This window comes from Aptenodytes patagonicus, chromosome 3 (genome assembly GCF_965638725.1).
Source record: "Aptenodytes patagonicus chromosome 3, bAptPat1.pri.cur, whole genome shotgun sequence".
NCBI classification, from domain to species: Eukaryota; Metazoa; Chordata; class Aves; order Sphenisciformes; family Spheniscidae; genus Aptenodytes; species Aptenodytes patagonicus.
Window position 1 is genome coordinate 121,090,132 of NC_134951.1, and position 25,158 is coordinate 121,115,289.

The following is a 25,158-nucleotide window of genomic DNA, read 5'->3' on the forward strand; positions in this document are numbered from 1 at the left end:
CAGTTTCTGGACTCCCAAGAGCTACTGCAAAGACGGGAGAATAAAAGCTCTTCTGGGGCGGCAAGCTATGAAATAGCACAGTATTAACGATAAATAGTTCTTTAATAACTGCCTAATTTCGCTCTGTACAAGGAGAGCTGGTGGATAAGCCCCTCGCGGCGCAGGCAGCCGGGGAAGGGAAGGTGTGAGAAGACCGGGCAGGCAGCCCCTCACCCCGGAGGCAGGCGGGCAGGCAGGCAGGCAGCCCCCGGGCCTGCGGCCTGCTCTCCTCAGGAGGCGGGGGACGCTGCTCCCGCCCGGCTCCCTGCCACAGCTGCCCCGGGCACCTCATGCCGAGGAGGAGTCTGTCTGTCACGACAGCACGAGGCACCGTACCCGACTCAGCATCGCTGAAACGCGAAAATAAAAATAAATCCGGCTGTTTGGCTCGCTTTTCGGGCCGCTTTCCTGTCAGGGAGCGCCCCGGCGGCGGGCCCGGAGGGCGGGGCGGCCTGCGGGGACGGGGAAGGCCGCGGGGAGCGGGGCCGCCGCCGCCGCCATGGCAACGGGGGCGGGCGGGGCGGGAAGGGGCGGGCGGCAGAGGAGGGGTCGTCGCCGCGCTGATTGGGCGGTGGCGGGCGCTGACGGCTTCCGGCGTGCGCGCGCGGCGGGCGGCAGGGCGGGCGGGCGCGCGGGCGGGGGGGGCCCGGCGGCGGCGGAGGTTGGGGCGGCGGCGGCAGCGGCGGCCGGGTCTGTGTCGGTGCGGGGCGGCGGCGCGCAGGGATGGACACGCTGGGCAGGAAGGTTGTGGTGTGCGACAACGGCACCGGGGTGAGTCGCTCCGGCCCCGGGACCCGCCCTGCCGCCGGGGCGGGGGGGGTGGGGGGGAAGGGGAAGCAGGGCGACTCCCCCCCTCGGCCCGGCCCGGCCCGGCCCGGCTTCCTGCCGGCACGCCCGCGGGCCGCGCCCGGCCTGCCGCCGCCGCCGCTACCGGGCCCGGCCGCCTTCCCCTCCCCGCGCCAAGGCGCTGCCCGGGGCCGGCGAGGGCCGCGCCGCCACTCCGCCAGCCCCGGCCCGCGGGCAGCCGCCGCAGCACGGGAGGTCGGTGCGGGCCTGCGGAATGAATGGGCGGGGGGAGCTCGGCGCGGAGAAGCGCCAATCCCGGCGGTGCGCCGGCTGTTCGCTTATTTCTAAACCGGCTGCTTAGAAAATCTACCGTCGGGGGTCTTCGGTGCCGTGTCTGGTGGGCGGGTATTGTGCTGTGCCCCCCGCCCCCCCCCCCCCCCCCCCCCCCGGCATTTTGCTGTTTTGCCGTGAATATCTTATTTCTCTACACGACCTGAGAAAGTCTCTCTGTAGCAACGAGCACTTAAGCAAAAATACCATTTTTAAAAAAATTCTGAATGAGCGCGTTATGCATTGAGCAACCAGGGATGTGTCCTCTGCATGCAGGATTATTAGTTTTAGGGAAGTGTTTTTTGGTTTGGGTTTTTTGGGGGTTTTTTTTTGCAGCTACTGGTCGAAATGGAGCGTCATCCTTTTGTTAATACCTTCCTCATCTGCAAGATACTCAAAACTGTCATTTTTCAATCAAGAGAGCCCCAAAGGTTTTCTCCCCATCCTTTCACCTTTTCTGCCCGCCGTGAGCGTGCAGGCACCCACTAGAAATTCATCCTTTTGTCAGCGGTACGCAGGCTGTGAGGCGCCTCCACAGGAAGTGAAAAAGATACCATTTTAAAGCAAACAGATGAGATGCTGTAGGTGGATATTTCCCCTTGGTGATTTTGTTTAGAAATCTAGGGTTTGCCCCAGTAAAGAAATATTATGTGGAGAGTTAACACAGCTGACGGCATGTAAAGATCTCTTGAATGGCAAAAAAAAAGACGTGATTTTTTTTATATAAACACTTTTTTTTTAAGCCCAAGAGGGGATAGTTGAGACAAAGGATGTTGTTGTTAGATTCAGCATCCTGAATTAGAGGGTTTTCCAGTTAGCATCTGAAATGATTAGAATGGTTCAGGAAGAAGAACGTCATATTTGACAGTTCTGGGGTTGACAGTTCTGATGTCTTCTCATTTTTCCTCCTGTAGCAAAAGTTATCTTTAATAGGGCTGGGGTCTGGAGCCTTTGGGCACTTGTTACACTGTCGTTTAGAAAAAGGAAAGAAAAAAAGAAGGCATTTACCATTTTCTTCTTACAAAGGGACGCGGAAGCTTTTTTGTTGTGGTTTTTTTTTTTTTTTTTTCATTGTTTAATACTCTTATTGTTGGGCCCATGTCCAAAAAATATTTAGAGCTTCATCCTTTAGACTGGTCCTTTACATAGCAATAAATCATTGAGTTGTAAAATGTTCAGTGTGTCGGTTGTGACAGCAGCGACAGCAGCGTTGTACTTTGGCCGGTCTCAGTAAGGTGTGAGGCATGGGGCAGAAGCCATTATTTTTTACCTAATTTCCCAAGCTGGGTTTGCAACCCAGATTTTGTACAGTGTAACGTGTCTGTGTGTGCTTTTAAATCAAGAGACATCTTGGAATGATACATTTTTTTCCTCTGTGAGTTGTACCAGCAGGATATAAATAACTGTAACAGTGGAAGGTGCCTTCATAGTGCCGTGGCGGTGCCGAGAGGAGGGGCCTGTGTCGCTTCAGCTCGTGTTGCTTTGGGTTGTGTTTGGCCTCTAAGCAGAACAACATGCGTATGGAAGTACCCTGGCCACAGAGTTCATTGTCTAGGAGAGCAAAGTATCAAGAAATAATTGTTAAATGGGTAAACTCAAAATATTTAGATTGAATTGGGATAATTGAACTAGAATTGGGATGATGAAACTTGAAGAAAATTCCATTCAGTAAATCCTTCGAGCCCCAACTGCGTATTGAGATTATCAAGTAGTCCTCTATTGTCAGACCACTATTTTTATAATAATATTTTTTCTGTATGACAAAGAAGAGCTGCTTTGTGTCAGAAATCATTCTGACACACTGTGATATGTCATACTTAAAACCATGACTGAAATTAGATCTCTTGCCAGGTGCCAGAAATATTACATAAAAATGGAGAATATCTTTAGAAAAATCAGTTGTGATTTTAACGTTAGATTTGTCTTTGAAATTTACTGTTCTTGTTGTGCTGCAATAGAACTTCTAATGTATCGGGCTGCAACCAACCTTTGAGGAAGAGGTGACTGGAAGGAAGTTCTTGCAACATGTGCTGTAGCAGAGAGGCAGGCAATGGCATCTCAAAGGTCTAAAGCATTAGAGATGGATGTTCTTATTGGTATAGGACTAATAGTAAGTTACTTAGCGCCTGTAAAATTGCTCTAATTGTGGTTAGTGTTTTTGTTTGAGAGTCGCATCAATGGAAAGAATCAAGCACAGAGACCTGAAAGAATATTAGTATTCATTTTAAAACTTGTCACGTGACCTGTTTGTGAGCTTCCTCATTCTTTTCGTTTGAAAGAATACTTATACATACAAGTTCTTACTGTTTGATGACTCAGTAGGAAGTGAAAGAGTCGGTGTAAACCACAGTGAAATGGAGAAGAAACTATATATGGTAAAACTTCTTACATACGTGGTCTCTGCACGCAGGCAAGCTAAGTAGCTATTCTTAAAACATTCTGAATGTATATCAAATGCTTGCAAAAATGAATGATGATGAACTCTTAGCTTCCTTACAAAGATGTGTAAGTTCATTGAGTGTTGGTGGTGGTGTTCAAGATGTGGTGTATACTAAGCATTGTACTGAAATTATTTGATAATTGTTCCAAGGGGTGTGCACAATAAGGGACGGAAGAGAAACAAGTGCACTATACTTAGATTTTATTAGAAGGTTTCAAATTGAGAGTGGAAAGAACAGCGCGTATTTAATGGAATTCTGGCACTGGGAAAGAGAAGCTGATTATAATCCAAACTACTGCAGTTCATAACATTTAATTGAAGATTTTGAAGGATCTTCTGTGAGGAAGGGAGACGTATCTTATGTTCCTTGTACCCCTTCAAAAATCTAAAACTGTTCAAGATCTATTATATGGATACGTTTGTGTTTCTTAGGTGCATTTACCTGTTGGTAGTTTTACTGCATCTGGTTCTTCAGCCATAATTTCCAATGTTACGTCATCACGAAGCTACCGAACCAGCTGAATATTCAATATCATGTCAGGGAGAATACTACAGTGGGGATGTTCTCATTGGTGGGGAAGCTGATGTACAAGGCTGACTTGTTCTCATCTTCACCAAATTTTCATGTAGCCTGGGGGGGTAAATTTCAAATTTGAAGGGGAAGAGACAGGAGTTAAAATTTTGCCCCATCTAGCTACTGTCGAGTTCGACATTTTCACAAAGTTTGGTATTTTTAAGGTGCTCTGTTCCGGTCTGAAAGAGGTGGGGAACAGACCGTGAATGTCCAATTGAATGTCCATTGTAGTTCACATGGATTAAATCTGGTTTTGGTTGTGTTTTAGGCTGGTTGGAGAAATGACAGTCTGCTTTTAAAACCTAGGTTTTATTAATTGCCAACACTGTTAACTACCCGGGAAGGTATGTCAAGGCTTTAACGTGGAAAGGGGGTGGAAGTTACTATTACGGTTCAAATAGTAAGAACTTAGAATAGTATTTTTGTAGGTTGGCATTTTCTAGGTCAGCATAGTTGTATGTGATTTCGAGAGGCATTTTTAAGGTTGGCCAAGAGGCACTTACTGATTTTCTGCAGTAGTGGTTTTGGTCGTGTGTCTCAGCGGTTGCTATATAAATCTTGGGGTTTATTTGCTCAGTAGGTAGGATTTAAAAGTGTGGGTAGCGGAGCTTCTTGAGGGGTGCTCCAGTAGCTTGAGTTGTAAAGATTCATTTAGATGTTACCGGTCCTGTTACTTCTGTTGACCGACACGGCTGGTGATGGCTGGTAGGAAAGCTGCTTCATGCTGGGGGAAAGAAAAGGAGGAAAAGCTGTAAGCACATATATGGGTGTAAAGGTGCATGAGCTACCTGGAGGTGCTTATGGTTGTACTTGGAAGAATTTATGAAACCCTAAGCTGGAGGATGGGATTGTATGGGCTGTTTTATAGAACTTCCTTCTAGCTTGACCAGGTCCTGCACAATGAAATTTATAACAAGCATACCTAAATATTGTAGTCGCAACAGAAATTGTGTGATTGCCCTGAATGCAGTAATTTGCTAAGTCTGAAAGGGAGCTTATTTTTTTAAAAAATTTGGACACCAGTATTTGGACTCAGCTCAGTCCTTCAAAATGTCTCATGTTTCCTCTGGTATAAAACTTCTGGTAAAGACTTCTGGTGTATTCAGGTAGTGTGATCCAAAAATGCTTGTGGCTACTCTTTGCTTTCTCATAGCAGCACTGCATTCTTGAATACACAGATAAGATCTATGTAACTCCTAGGTACTTCTGGCTTAATATAAGCAAAAGAGTTGATAAGTACTTGCCTTTTCAGAGAACGTGGATTGAAGTAGAATGAGCAAAATGATTTGTATACACAGTGTCATTCCTCAGGTATTCCAAACAGCTCTGCCTTTGGAGACAGCAAGCAAAAGAAATTAGGGTCACAAAAAGCAAAAAAAATTCCCTTACCCCCTGTATTAGCCCAACTTTAATTAAAATACCTCTTGGCTCTTTCTGTAACTGGCTTTATAAATTTCTTTCCAAAACAGTACCATTTTACTGCAGTAAGGCAAATAATTTAGAGCAACGGAAGGTGACTTGTCATGTTACTGTTAGTGTAATGGCAGAATTCCCCTCAGCTGCAATTAGCTGTACTCTTTGCTGTGATAACTCTTTCAGTGGCAGTTTTCAGACCTCACTTCAGAAAACTCGGTGAATGTTTTGGAAATTCTAGCAGATGGCTTTAATACAACCTGAAATGGATAATTAAGCTCTGGGACAGGGTCCCAAGAAGGCTGTGAATTGTCTGTCCTCAGAGGCTTCCAACACCCAACTGGTCAAAGCTCTAAGCAATGTGGTCTGAATTCAGTGTTGACTGCTTTGAGCTCAACGTTGGATGAGAGAGCTCCTGAGGTTCCCTCCAACCTGAATGGTCCTGTGATGCTGTGTTGCTGCTGTTACACCTAGATGGTTGGGTAATTTTGCAGATGAAAATGCGTAATGTTTAGTTTGGGACTGCAGGAGGATGTTCTGGCATGCTGATGTAGCGCAGTATGCTAAGTATGCATCAAAAAAAGAGAAGCCTGCTCTATATGAACTGCAGGCAGATCATCAGAGTATGGTATATGAACATAAGAGTAGGATAGCTGACGAGCATAATTTGCTGATCCCCATGAGCTAAAATTGTAACTTCTTGCTGGCACATTTAAAGTTCTTGTTTTACAACTAAACTTCCTCTAGTGACTGTTTTTTTTTTTTTTTTAATGCTCAGTAATCCTCACTGTTTTCTTAGTGTATATACTATCTTGGGACCCAGTGACATAAAGCTTCCTTTCATACATATTTGGGTAACAACCATTCTTTCAGAGTATCCTGTTTGATGTGAACTACCATCAGCTGAGGTTTTGGTTGTGCTGTTTGTTTTAGAAGTGCTTATTGCAAACTCGTATTTCTATCCTTAAAAGAAACCCTGAAAATTATGAAACTCAGAAATCCATCAGAATTGCACAATCTGCTAGTTCACTGTTAAACACTTTTTATAACAGCGTAACACCTGAATTCACAAGGCTTTGTTTTTTTCTGATGTGTAATTGATTATGCTACTGTGTGTGCTCTAATTGGAGAGGCAATTTAATTTGGTCTCATTGGTTACTCATTATAAGGTGATCCATTACAAAGTGATGGGCTTCAGGTTGCTAGAGAACTTTTATAGAGTGGCAGGAAGTCCAGATTCAAATGCTGGACTCTTTTACACCTCTCAACATACTTAGTTGTTTTAATACTGTTTCTCAAAAATCTGACAGTCTGATTCAGAAAACATTCTGGAAAATACTTTAATTCAGTTTTACAGATCTATGCATCATCCGAAATGTGTAAAATTGATTTGACAGTATAAATCCAATTGGTTTCCAGTGGGACACATGCTCTTAAATTTGGGCTTTTATTTTTTTTTTACCCCAAACCAGGTTTCTATTGGTAAACAAAAATAATGTGTATTCTAATAAAATTATTTATTCCTTTTCAGTTTGTGAAATGTGGCTATGCAGGCTCAAATTTTCCAGAGCACATTTTTCCAGCTTTGGTTGGAAGACCCATTATAAGATCAACTGCTAAAGTGGGAAACATTGAAATCAAGGTAAATTTTTTTTCATTATTATTCCTTTCTGACAGATAAAAATATTTAGGGCAGCTTTTGACTTACGTAATGTTTGGGAATGCTTTTTCCTTAATCCCCCTTTATGCCGTTTCAGTATCTCTTGATTCATTTCTGTATTGGTGACATTTTAGTCACCAATTATTATTGGTGTATTTGTGACATTTTAGCCTGTCACAAATGATGAAGTTATTAAGAGGGTAATCTAAAGCACTGGAGGCCTTCAGGTAGTACAACTGAGGAGGCAGCAGGTAGGGCTCAAGCAGTTCTGGGCAAAAAGGGCCTTCAAATGCTAATACGTAAGTGATGTCAAGATTAGAAGGCAGAAATCAGACAAGGGGTTGATGTCTGTCACCGAGCTGTACTGTGGGATTCTGAGACAGTGCTGAAGAACTGCTGGAGCTTCCAGTTCTTTTTATACTGTTTGCTTTCTACTCACAGCTGATCATCTGTGATCTTGTATGAGATGTTTAACCTTGGTTGTGTTTGCATTTCATTGTTTCTATTGTTTTTGTTTTCTTTTCTTTTTGCTGTTGATAGACGTAGGTAGTCTACCCCAGCTAGAGATGGAGAGGCTGCGTTCAGGCTACTTCGTCTTGGGAGGTTATTCCAAGCTTGGAATGGGGGAGGATGGACACCACTGTTTGAGAATCTTTTTCTGACGTCTGGGGAGCTATCATTTCTCACTTTATTTTGTAATTACAGAGCTTCAAATGTTAGTAGTTGCTTCTGCAATACAGGCTTCAGTAAATGTCTTGGCCCTGCTGTGGTCACATCCTCCCTTCTTGCTTCTAGCCACACATTCTCACCTTGTGCTGGTCGTACTGCTTGTGCAGTCATGTGGTGAGCCACTTTAGTGAGCTGAAAAAGAGTGATTTCTTTGTCAGGTAGAGTTTTGACTGCCTTACTAGACAATTGTGCAAGCTCCAGTTTGAGAGCAAGGCAGAAGCAGGAACTTGAGGGAGAAGTGAGAGGTGACGCAGAACTGTAGAAGCCCTTACTTAGGCCAGTGAAGGTCAAGTAGAACCACACATGTGCAGGCTTTCAATTCTGCTTTCCTTGTTGCTTCTGAGCAGCAGCTTAGTAAAAGGAAAAAAAAAAAAATCTGCCCAGTTTAGTTCCTTATTTTCAGAACGCTATGGACAACAAGGAGAACTTCAGTTATCTGATTTCTGCTGCTGCCTGTAAAAAGTTAGTAGTATCAGCAGAAGGCCATACTAGGAAGTCAAGAGGGTGAAAGACATTAGACCTTTCCAAAATGTGCCTTTTTTTTTTAATATTGCAATACCGCTTACATTGTATCACCTAGGACAGTTTGGTTGGAAGGGCGGAGATCTTTCCCTTTCACAGTAGATAGGAGAGGGAGAGAAGAGGGAAAGCATCTTCCCTTCTCTTGCAAGACTTGGAGAGGTGTTTCTTCTGATATCTCCTTGAACTTAATGTGACAGTTTCTTCAAGGAGGTCCTGGTAAAGTTTTATGAAAGTTATGCAGTGATTTACAAGTCTCAAGTCCAAGAAAAATTCTCTTGCATGAAATCTCATTGTTGAAGTCATGTTTTCTTTCCAGCTGATCTGATACAGCCTGTCCTGCCAGTTTTCATATCCTCTGATTATCTGATAACTTAGTTTAATATCATTACAGATGACAGTGTTGAATTGGAAAGACAGGAGGTGGAAGTGGGTAATTGCTATGAGATGAGTGCGAAAGAACCCGTAAACTATGATTTCGCGTGCATTGCCTGTCTTCTGCTTGAGCGTGGACCACATGGGTGTATTTTAGAGTATAAACTGTCTGGATTCTTCCTAGAAGTTTTATAGCATCTGCCTGTAATAGCTTGTCACTTTCTTAAGGAAACAGTGTATCAAGAGAAGAAATCCCTGCTACAGATACTTTGGGTATAATACAGTAGGAAGACTTGTTAAGTGTGAGTGCTGTTTTTCTTTGTGAGATTCTTGCAGATTTCCTAAAAAAAAAGTATTTTAGCAGATGAGTTTTATGCCAAAATTTAATTCTAGCCGTTCACTGCAGGTTCTTACGGGATAAGTTTAAAACTGAGTAAAAGAAGCTGACATGAAGATTATCAGTTTAACTTTTCAAAACTATTCAGAAAAGCTGTCATTCCTGTGAAATTCAGAAACTCTTTGAAAAGAGTTTGGAAGCTGATGAAAACAGTGGTTATCATCCATCTGTTGAGTTACAGATTTCGAGTTGCTTTGTCCATGTTTTCTTTCTGGATTCTCATTTCAGCCAGCAGCAGGGATATAGCTTTTTCTCCTACTCGGAGTCCCCAGTTTAGGACATAAACACAAAAATTCAGTTATTACTGGGATTATTTTGCTTAAAATTGCAACCTTAAAACTCTAAAACCAGAAGCATAGATGCTGCTCTTAGTTTCTACTGACTTACTAATTTTTGAAGCAAGTTTGGGGGTTAATAACCTTCTTAGGAAGGCAGGACTGATGAGTAGCTTTGACTAGTTAAAACAATTAGGATTTTAGGGTAGATCAGACCCAGTGACCTGCTGAGCCATAGTCCATGTCCTATAGTTCTGCTCAGTTTCTGCCAAAGAAAGAGCCTGGAGAAGGTCATTGTCTGGATTTGAAGTGAGGAAGAAGAGCCACGCTCTGACCAGCCTCCTTGGTACTGCCTGTCCAAAGGCAGCTGCCAGAAACTCTATGCACTTTTCCTCTGGCACACTTTGCAGAATAAGTAGATTTGCCTTAATGGCGCTGATAGTTATCCTATGGCTTTTGACAGTTTAGGTCGCTCAAGGTAAATTTAATCGAAGGAGGAAAAAATCTCAATAATTGTGAAAATGGCTTTAGTATAATTTTGGGCAATGTTTGTACACGTACACTTCAAATTTCTCATAGTGCTTCCCAGCTGCTTTAATTATCTTACCTTCCTATCTCCATAGCTTGCTATAGGGAAAGAGCTTTGAGACGCTGCTCTTACTACTGCACTTCATGATTGCCTATTTCCGTTCTGAGAGTAGATGCCATAATTTAAGTAAATATCTCTTACTTGATTCTTTTTGGGTATTTGTTCCACGAGATACGAACAGATTAGCCTGCTTATAGGTGAATGTTTTTATGTTATAGTTTTCAGTCCTTGGGTATTTTAAGCGGAATATTTAAAACAAAATTTAAATTTAGCATTTGTCAGAGCTAGTTATGGTCAAATGCCTTGTGCAGAGTCTTGTCTAGTTCATATAAACGCCTTGCCCAGGGTAAAACTGCAGTGTTACAGAATATTTATGCACAGAACCCTATTTATGAGGAAGAGGCAGATATACTGATCTTGTTTGCAGCGTAAGATGCATAAACATGACATGCCAGTGACATGTAGCAATAGCTTCCTTTAAAGAGACATTTTAATGTGAGATCCTGAGAATGTTAGCTTGTCCCTAACTAAACTAACTCAGATCATTTCCCGCTGTACATGCATCTCTTTTAGCCTATTTCTACTGTGTACTTAAAATAATTTGAGAATTTCATTTAGGCCTTTTCTGACTTTCTTGCTTCTACCTTCTTTCTTCACCTTTCTTGACCTGTTGAAGTAGAATAACAAAAAGATGGTAAGTGAGGTGCCCCTGTGCTGCTTGTTTACCATTTTTGCTTGATGGGACCTAGTAGCTGTTATGTTATTTTTTTGATGCTATTCATTGTTTTGTCTTGTCCTACCTTTTACATTTGAATACATACTTATTTTGGACGTTGTTCATTGCTTTGGTTTACTAGCAACTAATTCATGAGACTGTTTTATGTATTGCTTCTAAATGCTACATAACCTGTAGTTTTGCAAGATGTAAGAATAACTCTTAAAGATCAACATGAGCTCAGCATCTTTAACAGTAGAAATTGCTATATTTAACATTACAAACCAAGAGCTTGAAAAAACTTTCAGATTTCAGTTAGACAAATATTACTGAGTACCAAAGTGGTGGAAACATTGGATGTCATGATACTGGTTCCTCTCTGCAAATTCAGTTGTGCTGTCCTTCCTCCTCTTCACTTACCAAGTGTGCGTGTTTGTTAGTGTGCTCTTGAGAACAATTGTTCTGCCCTTTAACTTTGTTTTAAAAGAACGTGAAAGTTTTGTGCAACTTTCATTGCACATTTGAATAGTGGCTTTTCCTGGGCTGTCCTGTTCGGTAGCATAGAGCCTCAAAAAACAACGCACAAAAAAGGCTTCCAATTCTTCTAACTGGTGGAGTTTCTGTTGTCTTAAATTCTCAGGAGTAATGTGGCTGTGTGGTGGAGTTTTCATAGTACGGTTTCACTAGAGTATATTTGATTTAAAATGTTAGAGTCTTGACTTTTGTCTTCTGTACAGTCGATATGACTGAAGTGTGATCTACTGTGCAAGGGAAAACAAATAAAACACTTTGTCAGTGAGAGGGGGTGGAAGAGGAATGGTTTGATATAAACTATTTTTAATTAACTTCCTTTTTATATAGTCAAGAGTAACTGTTTAGGTTACTTCTAAAAAAGGCATTATAAACTGGATGCCGGATTTTTCCTTGTGCATCTTTTTTCCCTAGCATTGAATAGTAGGTTGAGTAACCCTCACTTCAAAGTTTTCTGTGCCACAGCAACTACAAACTGCAGTGGCATATTTTTGTATGAAGCAGCTGGGTTTTTTGCAATTAAAATAATATTAGTATGGAAACAGTGCTATTGGTACCTAGAAATATGTCTTATAAGCTAAATACAAGCAAGTCAGTTAAGGCTTCTTTAGAAAAGTATGGGATATAATAGGGAGCAAAGATAAGACGTTACTGTGCATACTTCCTCTGGGAAATACGTGGGAAAGGAGAAGATATGATGCTACTAATTTGAATGTGCAATGTTTGCATAACTAACTTTAATAAACAGATTGCTTCATCAGTGTGAAATGACTATACAAATTATCCATTAGTTGGTTGTATTTGTGTAAGAATGCATTACTGGGGTTTTTGGCTTGGGACTTTTGGCATGGAACAGACAAGGGTATATTTTATATTTAGATGTGTCTCTTCACACCCTACTGACATAGGCAATATGTAAACCATTGTTTCTTTTAATGTCTAGCGTGGAACTCCTAATCTCTTATTTGCTTTTGCTACTGTTCGGTATGCTTATTCACCACTCATTATTCCTTTTTTGGTATTGTGCACAGAAATTTGCAACATGCATGGAAAAATATTCTGCCAATCCCACCTACTACCCTTATGTGCTATTTTGCATCTCAGCCCTTAGAAATTAGTATTTGATAAAAGAATTTTGGAGGTGTCAGTGGAGAAACATCTGTACTTATAAAGGTCTTTGCAGTATCTAGCTGTAACAGGGTTTATTGGATATTTAAGGTTAATTGGAAAACTGAATTAATAAAGTTTATTTTGGAAAAGGTTTGGGATGGGCAACAGCCAAATTTAAATACTACGTGAAATATATTCTACTTCTCTCCTCTGTACCTGAAAATGATTCTAAAATGTGGGCATTGTTTAAGAACACAGTTGGACACAGGCTGGAGCAGTTCACTGTCATTCTTGAGGATTTTGGTGTTTAGAAAACTTTGCAAGCACTGATATGTTTCTATATTAAAATTTTACAGGATCTCATGGTTGGTGATGAAGCAAGTGAATTACGCTCAATGCTGGAAGTGAATTATCCAATGGAGAATGGCATAGTTCGGAACTGGGATGATATGAAGCACCTCTGGGATTACACATTTGGACCAGAAAAACTTAATATTGACACAAAAAATTGTAAAATACTACTCACAGAACCTCCCATGAACCCAACTAAAAACAGGGAGAAGATCGTGGAGGTATGTCTGTCTAGTAGAAACTGATATATACTGTCATTGAAGCATCACTAAGAGATTTTAACTTCTTGGAACACCTGGTAACTGTCTGAGGCAAAGCAGTTCTCCTGTTTTCTAAGCAAAACTCATCCTCAGCCATAGTCATGAAGGCTACTGTGGTTAAATTCAAACAAGCTGATCTCATTCAAAAGCTAAAAGCAGACTTCTTGTCTCAAGCCATATCACCATTAAAACACAGAGTTGGAAATATATGTTTATCTTCATGTATCCAAGATATATTGATTACTAGCTATTGGACGAATGTTAACTGCTTTAAATGACTTGGACTTCTGTAAGCCAGTAATGCTTCAGAGGAGATTGAGGCTTGAGCAAGATGATGCTTACCAGATGGAGCAGTGTTGTTGGAGGTAGTTGAGACAAAGGTGTGATGACAACCAATTCACTAATCTTTGCTTAATGCTAGGGATTATCAATGAAAGCCTTCTAAGAAGGAAAGTCTGGTTCTTGGATCCTCGATCTCAGAGTGCTGCCCTGGGTGACCCACGCTCCGTCTGAACCTTGTGTTAACGTAGGTTGTCAGATGTATATTGTTTAGCTTAGAGCTAAAGTACCATGTGACAAAAGACTCGTTTTTGAAGAGCAGTAGTGGTTGATGAGAACAAAAAGTTCAGTTTCCCGTTTTGTTTTTTTTTTTTCTCAAGCATCACAGGTATTTTCAATTAATGTAAGTATTCAGTGTAACAAAAATGTAGTTAAAATGTGTTGTTAGAGTAGCTGATAGGGCAGGAAAAATGGATTCGAAGTCTGAAACCTTATCCGTTTATCAGAACTTTGAATATGAAAGCTTTTGTGTGTGTGTATATATATTTTTTTTTTCTTCCCCCAAATCTGTTGCTTAGTCTAATAAGAATTTACCTTTATCATTACCTGCTGACCTTTCCTTTAAAATCCTTTTGTTGTCCCAGCTACAACAGTGCTTTCTGCAACGTGGCAGTGAATATATTTGCACTAATCTTTTTCAATGACTTGGGAGCAGGTGAAGTATAGCAAAGTCGGAAAAACTTCAGTGAAAAAAATCAAACTGCACAATCTAAATTCAGCATTTCTTAGCAATTGTGGACATTAGGGACCTATTACCCGAGTGTTATGTAACGCAACATTAGTAATACCGTCTATTGTATATCAGTCAGCTGTGGTGTGATAGACATAGCAGATTATTCTGGGTGGCCTCCATGTAGCAGGACTGGTTGAATTTCCTGTTCAGGCTTCTTTGCTTTTCAGCTGTCTACAATAGTGTTCTTGTTTCTGTTTTCCGGCTAAACACAAAAGGCTGGGTTTTAGTTATTCTGGGATTGAGTAATTTTATACCATAAACTGAAAAGCCTTGTATGGCTTCTGAAGTCTGATAAAATATTTTTATTGCCCCATTTGCTTTTTTAAACCACTGTAGAAATTGTAGATACTTAATCATGATCCAGAGGATTAGGGAGAACTAGAACTCATTTTTGTAAATTTAGATTTGAGTTAAACAGGAGTTCATTGTTTCTATTAATATTTTTAATGGATCACAGTGTTAGGAGGACTAGCAATATTTAATTTTTAACTGCAACGTATTTATACTCCTTTTTCTTCCATTTTTGACATGGACTCCTCCTTTTCAGGGAGGCTAGCCCAGTATGAAGCAGAGGACCGAATTAAGATTTTTCCTAAAGCCTGCAGTAAACATAATAATGTCTCTGCATTTTCTGATACAGTGCAGTGGCATTTTAAAAGAAAAGCTTAGTCATCTGGACCATATCGAGATGATAGATAATTATATATGCTGTACTTCATTCTACTTCCAGTAATTCTCTTTCCTCACCCCATCACTCCATCAAACTCAGCGACATAGTAACAGCAGCAAGTGTTCACGACAGCTATATTGTAAAATATGTATTTAAAAAGTGCTGCTTGTTTCATAGCATGTACAAGACACTGGTTGCTCCTCAGCTTAACTGAGTGTTTGCTGTTTGTTTGTCTCTAGTTATCTGCTGCATTCTCATTCTGTAATACTCTCAGGAGCAGCCAGACTGTAATGGCATCCTGTAGCTGTAGAGATACTCTAGCACAGTCACTTCTCCTCATCCCAAACTAGTATTCTTTATCTTTTTTCCCAATTTTTAGTTCTTTTTTTTCCTATGCCCAATTAGAACATCACTTTGTAGGTAATCCAAAAGCTGCTGTCATGAGAAGTATGTTTTCAGAACATTCTGCTCAGTGTTTACATCTTAAGATTCGTTAACATATACGTCCCATGTCAAGGCATTTTTCATGTCAAATAGAACAGACCTAGATGTCTTGAAAGAAAGAACAACAACCCCCCCAAAGGCCTGCACGTAGGTTATAAAAGGGTTTTGCAGTGGCTTCTAGGATTTAGTACAACATGTGAAGGTGGTAACTAATGCCATTGGAATATTCATTTTGTTGTATGAAGATGATAATTTAGATTTTTCTTAAATCAGTTTTTCATTTTGTAAGCACTTGGGTTGTTTGAAAGACTCGTCCATTGGAATAGTGCTGGTTTTAGACAATGACTATTCAAATGGAATCTCTTTTTGAGTTGCTGCCCTTTCAACTGTTCCTTTTCTGGCAGTCACTTCTGCTTCTTGTTTCTGAAGGTATTGTGAATGTGCTAAATTGTGGCCGTTACGGAAGTTACTAGCCAACCCTGTAATGTCTTGCTCATTCTTAGCCCATGCACCTGACTACTGTATTGAATTTCCTTTTATATTACCCAGTTCACATTGGGGGTTTATAAAAACCCAGAGCGCGATGTTCTCATGGCAGGGTGCTCTGCAGCTCACCCCCTCTTGTGTTCCTTTCTGCTTGACTTCTGCTATACTGTGTGCTCACAGCAAGTATCCCAAGAAAGGTGGCATCAGTCTTCCCAGGGGTTTTGCGGTGTGTTCAGTACAGCTATGAAGTAATTAACTTGACTTCGCAAGGATCGGGTTTTTGATATGGGCCAGCCTTTTAAAATCACGCTGTTCTAACAGAGGAGGTTCTTTAAATAGTTCGGAATTCTAAAATTGTCAGGCATCAGCTTTTTTTCCTTAAAAATATTTAGATATCTTTTACTTGAGCTGTGGGAGTACCTAGGACTTAATCAGTTTCTAATCCTAGAAGTCGCAGAAGTGCTCAGGAGGCAGCAGAATAGCAAAAGCAAAACTTCTGTATCTGCTGTGGAATAATCAGAGTTCATCCGTTTTTCCTGGTAAAGCATTTTGAGGGGAAAACTGCTGTACAGTATGATTTGTTTACTTGGCCTTTTCTGTGTTTATAGAGAAGACAAGATCCTATAAACTCTACATCCTTTAATCTTAGACTCTTTCTTCACTGAAACTAGTTTAGTGGTTAGGGGAACCTAGTCTACAAGACAGGCAGTCACTTTTCATGTTTCAATAAGAGTTCTGCAATCCTGTGGTTTTCTGTATGTAGTAACAGAGTTAGCCCTACCCGTACTATTTCAATTGTAGTGGATTTTGCACTAATTCTAGAAGTTTGTCATCAGTTGTGCTTTAAAGAAGGATAGAAGGCGGCCCAGATGCAGAGAACAACCTGTGACACTGCACTTATTCTAGACCCATATGCATAGGAGTCTGTTTGTTTGGTCTTTACTTGACATAGTCTGCAGTTGTACAAAGTCTGTAGGGCTTGATATGAAGAATAAAAAAACCCTCTGAACCTCATTAGATTTAGAGCATACACCTTTGACAAACATTTCATTCCCAAGTCACACTTCAGTAATGAAGTACCTGGCTGGTCTACAAGTACTGCCTCCCACTCATTAAGCACTTTGGAAAATGGCTTAGTAAAGCTGCAGAAATTGGTGTGCGGGTTTCTTGTAAGTATTCACTTTCATTGCTAAAGGGATGTGGAATATTTCATATGGCTTGTCTTGTGTGAACAGGTAAGGTATAGAACTGAATGTACTACTTACTGCCATAAAGCAAGTAGGTTTCTCATGTTTGTGTAGAATCTGTGTGATGAAACTTCTTGGAAAGTGTTTTTGATTAGCAAAAATACAGAATTCTAGAAATACAGTTTTCAGGACATCTATTAAATTTCTTTTAAGTATTTGGCCTGTTTTGGACGTTAATTTTTGCTTTCGTCTTACAGGTTATGTTTGAGACATACCAGTTTTCTGGCGTGTATGTAGCCATTCAGGCTGTTCTTACTTTGTATGCTCAAGGTAGGCAAAGATCACTTAAAATCTGTTTAGTTTATAAATGTGTTGCTGAGCCAAAGTACTAATACGGTATTAATGGGTCTTGGGCTTAATTCAACGCTGTTGTAAGTAAGCTCAGCTCTGACTTACAGGCTTGCTTTTGTTTTGAGGAACTATTGATAGGTACCGCTGCCGGTGTTATTTTCATGAACCAACTGTGGAGACATGCTTGTAAATGCAAAAACCTGGTTTATCAAAACTGTCATTGTTTCAGGGTGTAGACATTTAGCCTTTGGCATCAAGTCTTAATGACATGCTTTTGATTTTCTGATAACGGAAAAATTTATTACCATAAGTGAATTTCAAGAAGATGACTAGGTGACTTTTGCACTATTTTCAGTTAAAAAAAAAAAGTTGATTCTTTTGCTGTAGATAAACTAGAATAAATGATGCTCAGCCTGAGGAGAAAATAATGGATTCACTGAACTCAATAGAAATTCTACCATTGGCTGCAATTCATCTAGGATTTTAAGAAGCTACTCAAGCACATCAGTTCTAATAACATGACTCCTTATATCTGCTTACTAGTGGCTTGGTGTATTTAGCTGTCACATAGCAGGACATAAATATCCTTGTCCATTAACACGTCACCATAGTTTCTATGTCTAAGAGCAAAAGTGATGGGGTACTGGAAGGGTGGTTCTGTTATGCAACTCATCAAAACTAGTTGAACCAAAACCACTTTTACAGACCTGGATATTAATTTTATTTGCTGCAATCTGTGCTATTACTTCCCTTCCCCCTTGTTTTTTCTTTGGTTTAATTCCTTATAAGTATTTAATTGACTAACATACATAGTATTAAATTCTGCTGTAATTGTACACGTATTTTACTGTATAGTGCTCAATTACTTTGTGAATAACAAAATGTGAAACAACTTAGAGCAGTCCACAGTGTTTCTACATACTATCATCTAAAACAAAGTTGAAGACCACCTAAGATATAAAAACCAAGTGGCACATAAATAGAACATTTGCTTTTGAAAGTAAAAAAAAAAAAGCCCTTTAAAACATCCTACTTATTTATATTACATTAAAGATTAAAGTAGTGGCTAAAATTACATACAGAGACGTGCCTCGTTTCAGTGCACCACAGTTTGTTGCTGCTGTTAAAACTCTTTTAAGACCAATTGTTGCTTTTACCTGGAATTCTGTGTGCTCGTGTGCCTTTTAAAGGCAAAGGGGTTTATATATCAAAACCTAGTTCTAATTAGGAAATTGTTTAGCAATTCCTCACAATAGTCTTCTGGAGTTAGGTGTAGTCCCTTGTGACTGACTATTTCCTTTCTTACTGCGTGTGTCCGATCTCAAGACTTGTTGTGTTTGCATAGCGGTTATTCCAGTTCACTAGTAAATCTGAAGATCTGATCGCACAACTGAACCAAGGTGTGTTCTTTGGTTCATTCGAGGCAAATAACCAATTTGTTTGCCTTCTGTTTACAAAGCTTGAGCAAATTACACTAGCCAAACCAATGCACCTTGCCATTACATATTAAATATTCCTTCATTATTTTAACGTCTCCCCTTAAAATACACTTTCTTGCTTTAGGTAGCTTGTGAGAAACTATAAAACTGTTTTCTAATCAACTTTCACCATTAATTCTGCTTCTTGTTTATTTTGTTAGTGAAGTATAGAAACTTCTGTTTCTACATGCTTATGATATCTCAGTTGTCTGCACCTTAGAATTTAACGGGTTTATGGTAAACTTTTTTCACCGGCGTTAATTTCTTTAGTCTATGAAAGTGGATCTGATTCAGCCTAACGCTATTTCTGTGGGGGAAAAAAATGAGGTGCGCTGTATAGTCCAAATACTTTCTACCTTATGAAAGCGTTGTTTTGGTTTTTTTGAATACCAGTCAAAATCAACAAGTCCTAATCATTGTAACAAGTTTACCTTGTGGCCTGAATACCTCTAGGTTTTTTCATATTTGAGAAATTAATATAAGGTTGCACATATACAGCTGAATCTGAGGAGGAATTTGTGCCCCAACAAGCATTTAATGACCTTAGACATTCTCTTTAATTAAAGTGCAATTTAAGATGTCAAAACACCAGATAAAATTGTGAACAGTAGAGTTATAAGCATCTAGAGAAAAGCAGAGGTAATACTTTTAAAAAATGTATATCAAAGCATTTGTTACTATGAAAACCTTAAGTTTAAAATCCAGCTGAATGGACATAACTGAATTTTAAATTGTGACTACTTTTCCCAAAACAATGACTGGGGGAATAGGGGTTGTATACTGGGGAAACAGAGGTTGTGTTAAGATTACAATGAAAAATCCTATCTTAAACTCACTACTATTCTGCTCTATTTATGAAGGTGCTAATAAAAGTTGTACACACCCCCCCCCCCCCCCCCCCATTCTTTTAGGTTTGTTGACTGGTGTTGTTGTGGACTCTGGAGATGGTGTAACTCATATTTGCCCAGTTTATGAAGGTTTCTCTCTCCCTCATCTCACCAGACGGTTAGATATCGCTGGGAGGGATATCACTAGGTACCTCATTAAGGTAAGGTGGAAAGAATTGGTAAGGTTGAAGCTGGTATCTGTGGTACATTGGTTCAAGTTAAAATCCCTTGATAGCAAGAAACCACTATACGTTTTTCCCTTTATTATTCATATGTTAATTACATAAAGAACTCCTATATTCTCTGTATTGCTTCAGTCTATCCTTATTATGTTTCCTCATCTAAATCACATGTGATTTTATTATTCAGAGACTTCACATTTTCTTAGTGGCAGTCTCGTAGGAAGGGCTTTTATTCCATATTTGGGAGGGAAAAACTCAAAAGTTGGCTTTCTTGATACATAAAATGAAAACAAAATTGTATTCTATCAGTTCTACTCATCTGTTTTCAGAAAGACTTTTTCTTACAGTGTGGAAAATAGTGTAGTGATTCTTCCCCGATCATTAAATAAGACAGTATGTTTTATAGACTGTTGGTTGTTTTTTTAATTAAATATAAGCAACATTGTGGATTGACAAATCTTATGGTCAAGACGTTTACGGTTTAAACTGAAATACTGGAGTGTTCTGAAGTGAAGTCCTAAATATAAGAATTATTTTGGTTATCTTTCGCTTGTCGTTGTAATGGTTACACTGAAAGTTGTAATGACAAAGAGAATTTCCCACTTGGAGTAATGCTGCTGCTATTCTACTTTTCTGGTAATAATGGATACACTGTGACAGATTTGACTTAATACTAAATTTGCAGTTAGAGAGAGATGAACTTTTAAAGATACGTGTTTGAATGTACCCATCTACTGATAAAGAGATCTGGACTGTTCCTCTCGTTTACTGCTAACCTAGTATGTTCCCTCTAGCTCCTCTTACTGCGAGGGTATGCTTTCAACCATTCTGCTGATTTTGAGACTGTTCGCATGATCAAGGAAAAGCTATGTTATGTGGGATACAACATTGAACAGGAGCAGAAACTGGCATTAGAGACCACAGTACTAGTTGAATCCTACACGGTGAGTGTTTTGAGACAGCTTTTCTTGTCCTAAACTTCATAGGCTTAAATTCAGGTAGCATTTAGCTTTGATTCCTTCTAAATTTTTCTTGGGAGTAGCTCACTTCCCAGACATAGGAGTCTGTAGAATCGAATTACTTGGTTCTGGGAAAACTTTTGAAAGCTTTTTTTTTCTTTTCAGGTTTTCCATAAGACTCTGTACTCATTTTTTTCATTGTAGATCCTTGAAATTTGAGTATTATAGTACAGGAACTTGTAGAGAAAGTGGACTTACTCTAGCACATCAGATTTTCAGCTTCATCCATCTAGCAGTACATGTATGAGACTGATGACTGATTACCATTCTTGTCACCAAGAATGGTAAACTTGCTCTTAGTGGAAACTTCCTGTGATCACACACAGAAGGAAAGAACTTGCAGGAAAGCATTACTCTTGCTGTAAGATCATCTTTTAAATCAATAGTAGGAGCTGTGTTGCAAGGAAATGTTTGGTACGTCAGTATCGATGTATCTGGTCCCTGATGTCTCCAAGTAAATTGCATAATGGTTGAAGAATTTGTATCTTCTTTCAGTAGTACTGAATGACTTGCAGTGGTGACAATTATCAACAATTTCCTGTTTTAAAACATTAGGGAACAACGTAGGTCATTTCCTCTTGGTTTGTTTAGTGTCCGAGTGGCTAAAAGTAGTCTTCTAAATGGTGTTTTTGATTCACTAGCTCCCAGATGGCAGGATTATCAAAGTCGGTGGAGAACGGTTTGAGGCACCAGAAGCTCTCTTCCAGCCTCATTTAATCAATGTAGAGGGAGTTGGTGTGGCTGAACTGCTGTTTAACACCATCCAGGCTGCTGACATTGATACCAGGTAAGAGCAGAACACTTAAAATCCTCTGTCAGGGTGCAGGGGTGATGTGAGAACTGCATTCAAACAAAATAACATCTTTTGCTTTAGACACTAATATGTGCACTGCTGGGGAGGGTGTATACTGGGCGTGGGGCTCAGTCTGAGATCTTGGAGCTTAACGGGTTGTCTGGAGACTTGACTATTTTGGTATGAATGAGCAAGGATAAAATCTCGAAAGCAGAATATTTTTTTACTGCTGCTTTCTGGGATGCCTGGAAAAGCATGAGCAAGTCTGCCAAACTCGTGCAGTCTGTCTTTGTGTAGTGACAGTTTTTTAGATTTGTATTTACTCCCCTGTACGTACAGGTACCTACTTGTACTACAGAGTATACTATACAACACTAGAAAGACTATTTTCTTGGTCAGGTCTGAATTCTACAAGCACATTGTGCTGTCTGGAGGGTCTACCATGTACCCCGGGCTGCCTTCGCGACTGGAGAGGGAACTGAAACAGCTCTACCTGGAACGAGTTCTGAAAGGAGATGTGGAAAAACTCTCGGTAGGTACCGAGTCGCTGCTTTATTTATGTGGGCCCGAGGTTTATCCTGAATCCCCACTAGAGGGAACCAAGTAGTCAGAAATGACAGAAGCTGCCCTCCATGTAACTTGCAAAATTGCTGCCTCTCGGTTCTTCACACCCCTGCGTTTCGTATAGGTGGCTTGTGTGTATATACTTGCAATAAAGCCACCTTCTAGTCGGTGCTAATAGCAAGTAATTCCTGAAGTCTTGGGTTAGTTTGAATGTAAAACGGGCTGATAAATGCTAGGACACAACTTGTAATGCAGGTTAAACGAAGCTAATGAGTTTTTGTGTCTTAAAGTAATCATTGAGCAAAAATGATTTTTTTTTTTTGATCTGTGAAAGTTTTGGTACATGCTGTAAATGAAATACTCAAAAGTAAGAGGCTAGAGTTCTCACACACCTTCAAATGGAATAAATTTCCCTTGTTCATTGGTTACTGTGATAAGCAGACAACAACCACACACGTTACAGAGGTAACGCTGCATTGTAATGCTATCTGCTTTTTAAGGAGGAGATATTTACAGAGAAAATTCCTTTGAGTGGAGTTTCTAATGTTGAACTGAATTGAACTTCCCTGCTTCTGTAATACAGTGTTCTCTAAAGATCTTTTGCAGCTATATGGAATGACTCAATTCTACAGGATGTTTTAAGTCTAAGACAATATTTCACACATAGTTTTGACTGTACTCATTTTAGCTCTTGAAGTTAGAGCTTTAGCATCGAAGAATTTAAGGGAATATTAATTCGTTACGCTGGTCTAGATTGTGTAAATTTAAAATCTGTTCCATCTGCCTTTCTAAAACTTGGTATAGTTCTAAAATATTTTGTGATTTGATGATCTGGTAACTTCTGATCATTTAGCCATCGAAGCTTAGGAAGTATTTCACTCTTTACCATGTTCATGAAATGCAGAAATACAGTCTTTAATTTTGTGTTCTGAGTCCTGTGCTTTTTGTGGATACACTGAAAGTATAATTTTGGGGAAAGTATCGATAGCTGTCTCTAATTTCCAGTACAAAGTAGTTATTTTACTTTGGTTGTGCAAGCGGGAAGCTCACACGGAGTGCCCTATGCTAGCATTTCAGTTTTTTGGTTGCATTTTTCTCACTAAACAGTGTCCGTTTCATTGTTCTGGTGGAAAGCACAATTTTATTTTGAAAGGCTTTGTTTCAAGAATCCTAGTAACAGTTTCTTTTCTTTTTCTTAGAAATTTAAGATCCGAATTGAAGATCCACCTCGTCGAAAGCACATGGTGTTTTTGGGTGGTGCGGTTCTAGCAGACATCATGAAAGACAAAGACAACTTCTGGATGACCCGACAAGAATACCAAGAAAAGGGAGTGCGTGTGCTGGAGAAGCTTGGTGTGACTGTTCGATAAATCCCAAAGCTTGTTCCCATCACATGTCTAAAGCTTTTCTTCTTTCATTGCCAATCTCTGAACACTCTCAGCTACATGCTATGGAAAGGCCTGTCTGTGGCCTTTTGACCCAAAGGTCAGGTTTTGTTCTGGTTTCTTGGGGTAGCTTTTGTTAAATGTTTCTTAATGTGGCTAAATTTGACTATTAAATTTTGACCACTTCCCTGCAAACAAAACAGAGCAAGAGCAGCCTGTCTACTTCATTGTTCCTTCCCAGTAGGCAATTGGGTAATTCTGGTAGGCTTTTTCTTCTGGGTTTATTGCTGTAGTACTGCTAGCTTTTGTCTCTAGTTCACAAGGGGTTTGTGCCTTTTTTAGCATAAGAAAACCTTTAAACAGGAGTTTTTGCTGTTGGATCATTGTGGTGGTTATCTTTGCATCTTTTTGCTTCTCTCTACATTAAGATTATTTTTTTTCTTTCCTGCAATTAGGAATTTTGATTAAACATTGTTAGAAACTAGTTTAACTAGCTGGAATGGCTTTAACACACTGTTTCGATGTAATGTGGTTCCATACGCACTGCTGCCTAAACTGGCTTCTGAGGTGGTTTGTCCTTAAAGGTGGCAGTGGGTCTTTCATACTGTATTTCTCTAAGTGGGCATGTACACAGTTGCCACAAACGGAGAAACACCTGATATTCTGGCAAATGTAAATTTGTGGCCTTAGGTATCTCTTTCTGGAGGGAGGAGACAGGTTTGAGCTGTATTGCTTTTCTGTTAAGGGACAGTTGGGGGTCAGTCTGACCAAAAATGCCTCTTTTTATAGCTAAATTTTGGTACCGTGTTGTCTCAGCATAGGGAGCAAGAATGTTAAATTAGCTATTCTGTAATTGTTGAGAAACTTAGATATGCCCAGACAGGAGCCTCTAAACTTCCGAAGAGATTTAATACTTTCAGAAACGCTTGTGAAAACTGTAACTATAGATATTAAAACCCCCAAAACTAAGTTTTAAAAGTCTGGTGTTTTAAGTGCTTGTATGTACATCAGAAGCACTTCCATTAAACTTTACAAGTATATTAACCTAGTGCCAAGTAGTTACTGCAAATGAATATTTCAATGACCAATGTTTATTGCAGCAAGTAGATATTTATAAACAACCACTGGCAGTAGGTTATAAAGAATGACCTATATTTGTTCCAGTTAAAAATAACATTGGAATATGAGATGATGTTGGTTGGTAAATATCCACAATTCATTTTGTCCAGTCTTGAGTTTTTGATACTTAACGTGGGATGGGGAAGGAAGTGAAAACCAGTGATGAAAATGCTGTTTCCAGAAAGTACATTAAAGCTGAGTTGTTCTGAAAAATAGAAGTTGTCACTAGTAATTATCAGTCATCTTCTCTGAGTATAGTTGCCTGTATTTTCTTCCTACTAGCAGACCGGTAACTATCTTTGCAATAAAATCTGCCTTACATAAAGCATAGCAAAAACTGCTTGCATACGAATGCCAGTTAGATTTAGTTCTACTTTGCTTTTCGTGGAAATACTATATTGCTGCTTACTGGTTTTCCAAGCCTACCA

At 39.8% G+C, this 25,158-nt stretch overlaps 1 protein-coding gene across 3 annotated transcripts; it reads left to right on the forward strand.

Annotated features, from left to right (window-relative positions):
* The first annotated feature begins 702 nt into the window (after positions 1–702).
* Positions 703–24,948, forward strand: ACTR2 (actin related protein 2). 3 transcript variants are annotated; one of them, XM_076335018.1, is made up of 10 exons: positions 703–810; positions 7,114–7,224; positions 10,806–10,820; positions 12,839–13,054; positions 17,210–17,282; positions 19,693–19,829; positions 20,645–20,794; positions 21,511–21,656; positions 22,062–22,194; positions 23,426–24,948. In XM_076335018.1, exons 1-10 carry the CDS (start codon positions 763–765, stop codon positions 23,594–23,596), a joined length of 1,200 nt encoding a protein of 399 aa, XP_076191133.1. In that variant the 5' UTR covers positions 703–762; the 3' UTR covers positions 23,597–24,948. The 3 variants fall into 3 exon arrangements, with proteins under 3 accessions (XP_076191133.1, XP_076191134.1, XP_076191135.1); XM_076335019.1 differs by lacking the exon at positions 10,806–10,820; XM_076335020.1 differs by lacking the exon at positions 703–810 and having other exon boundaries at positions 7,164–7,224; positions 10,803–10,820.
* Positions 24,949–25,158: the final 210 nt, after the last annotated feature.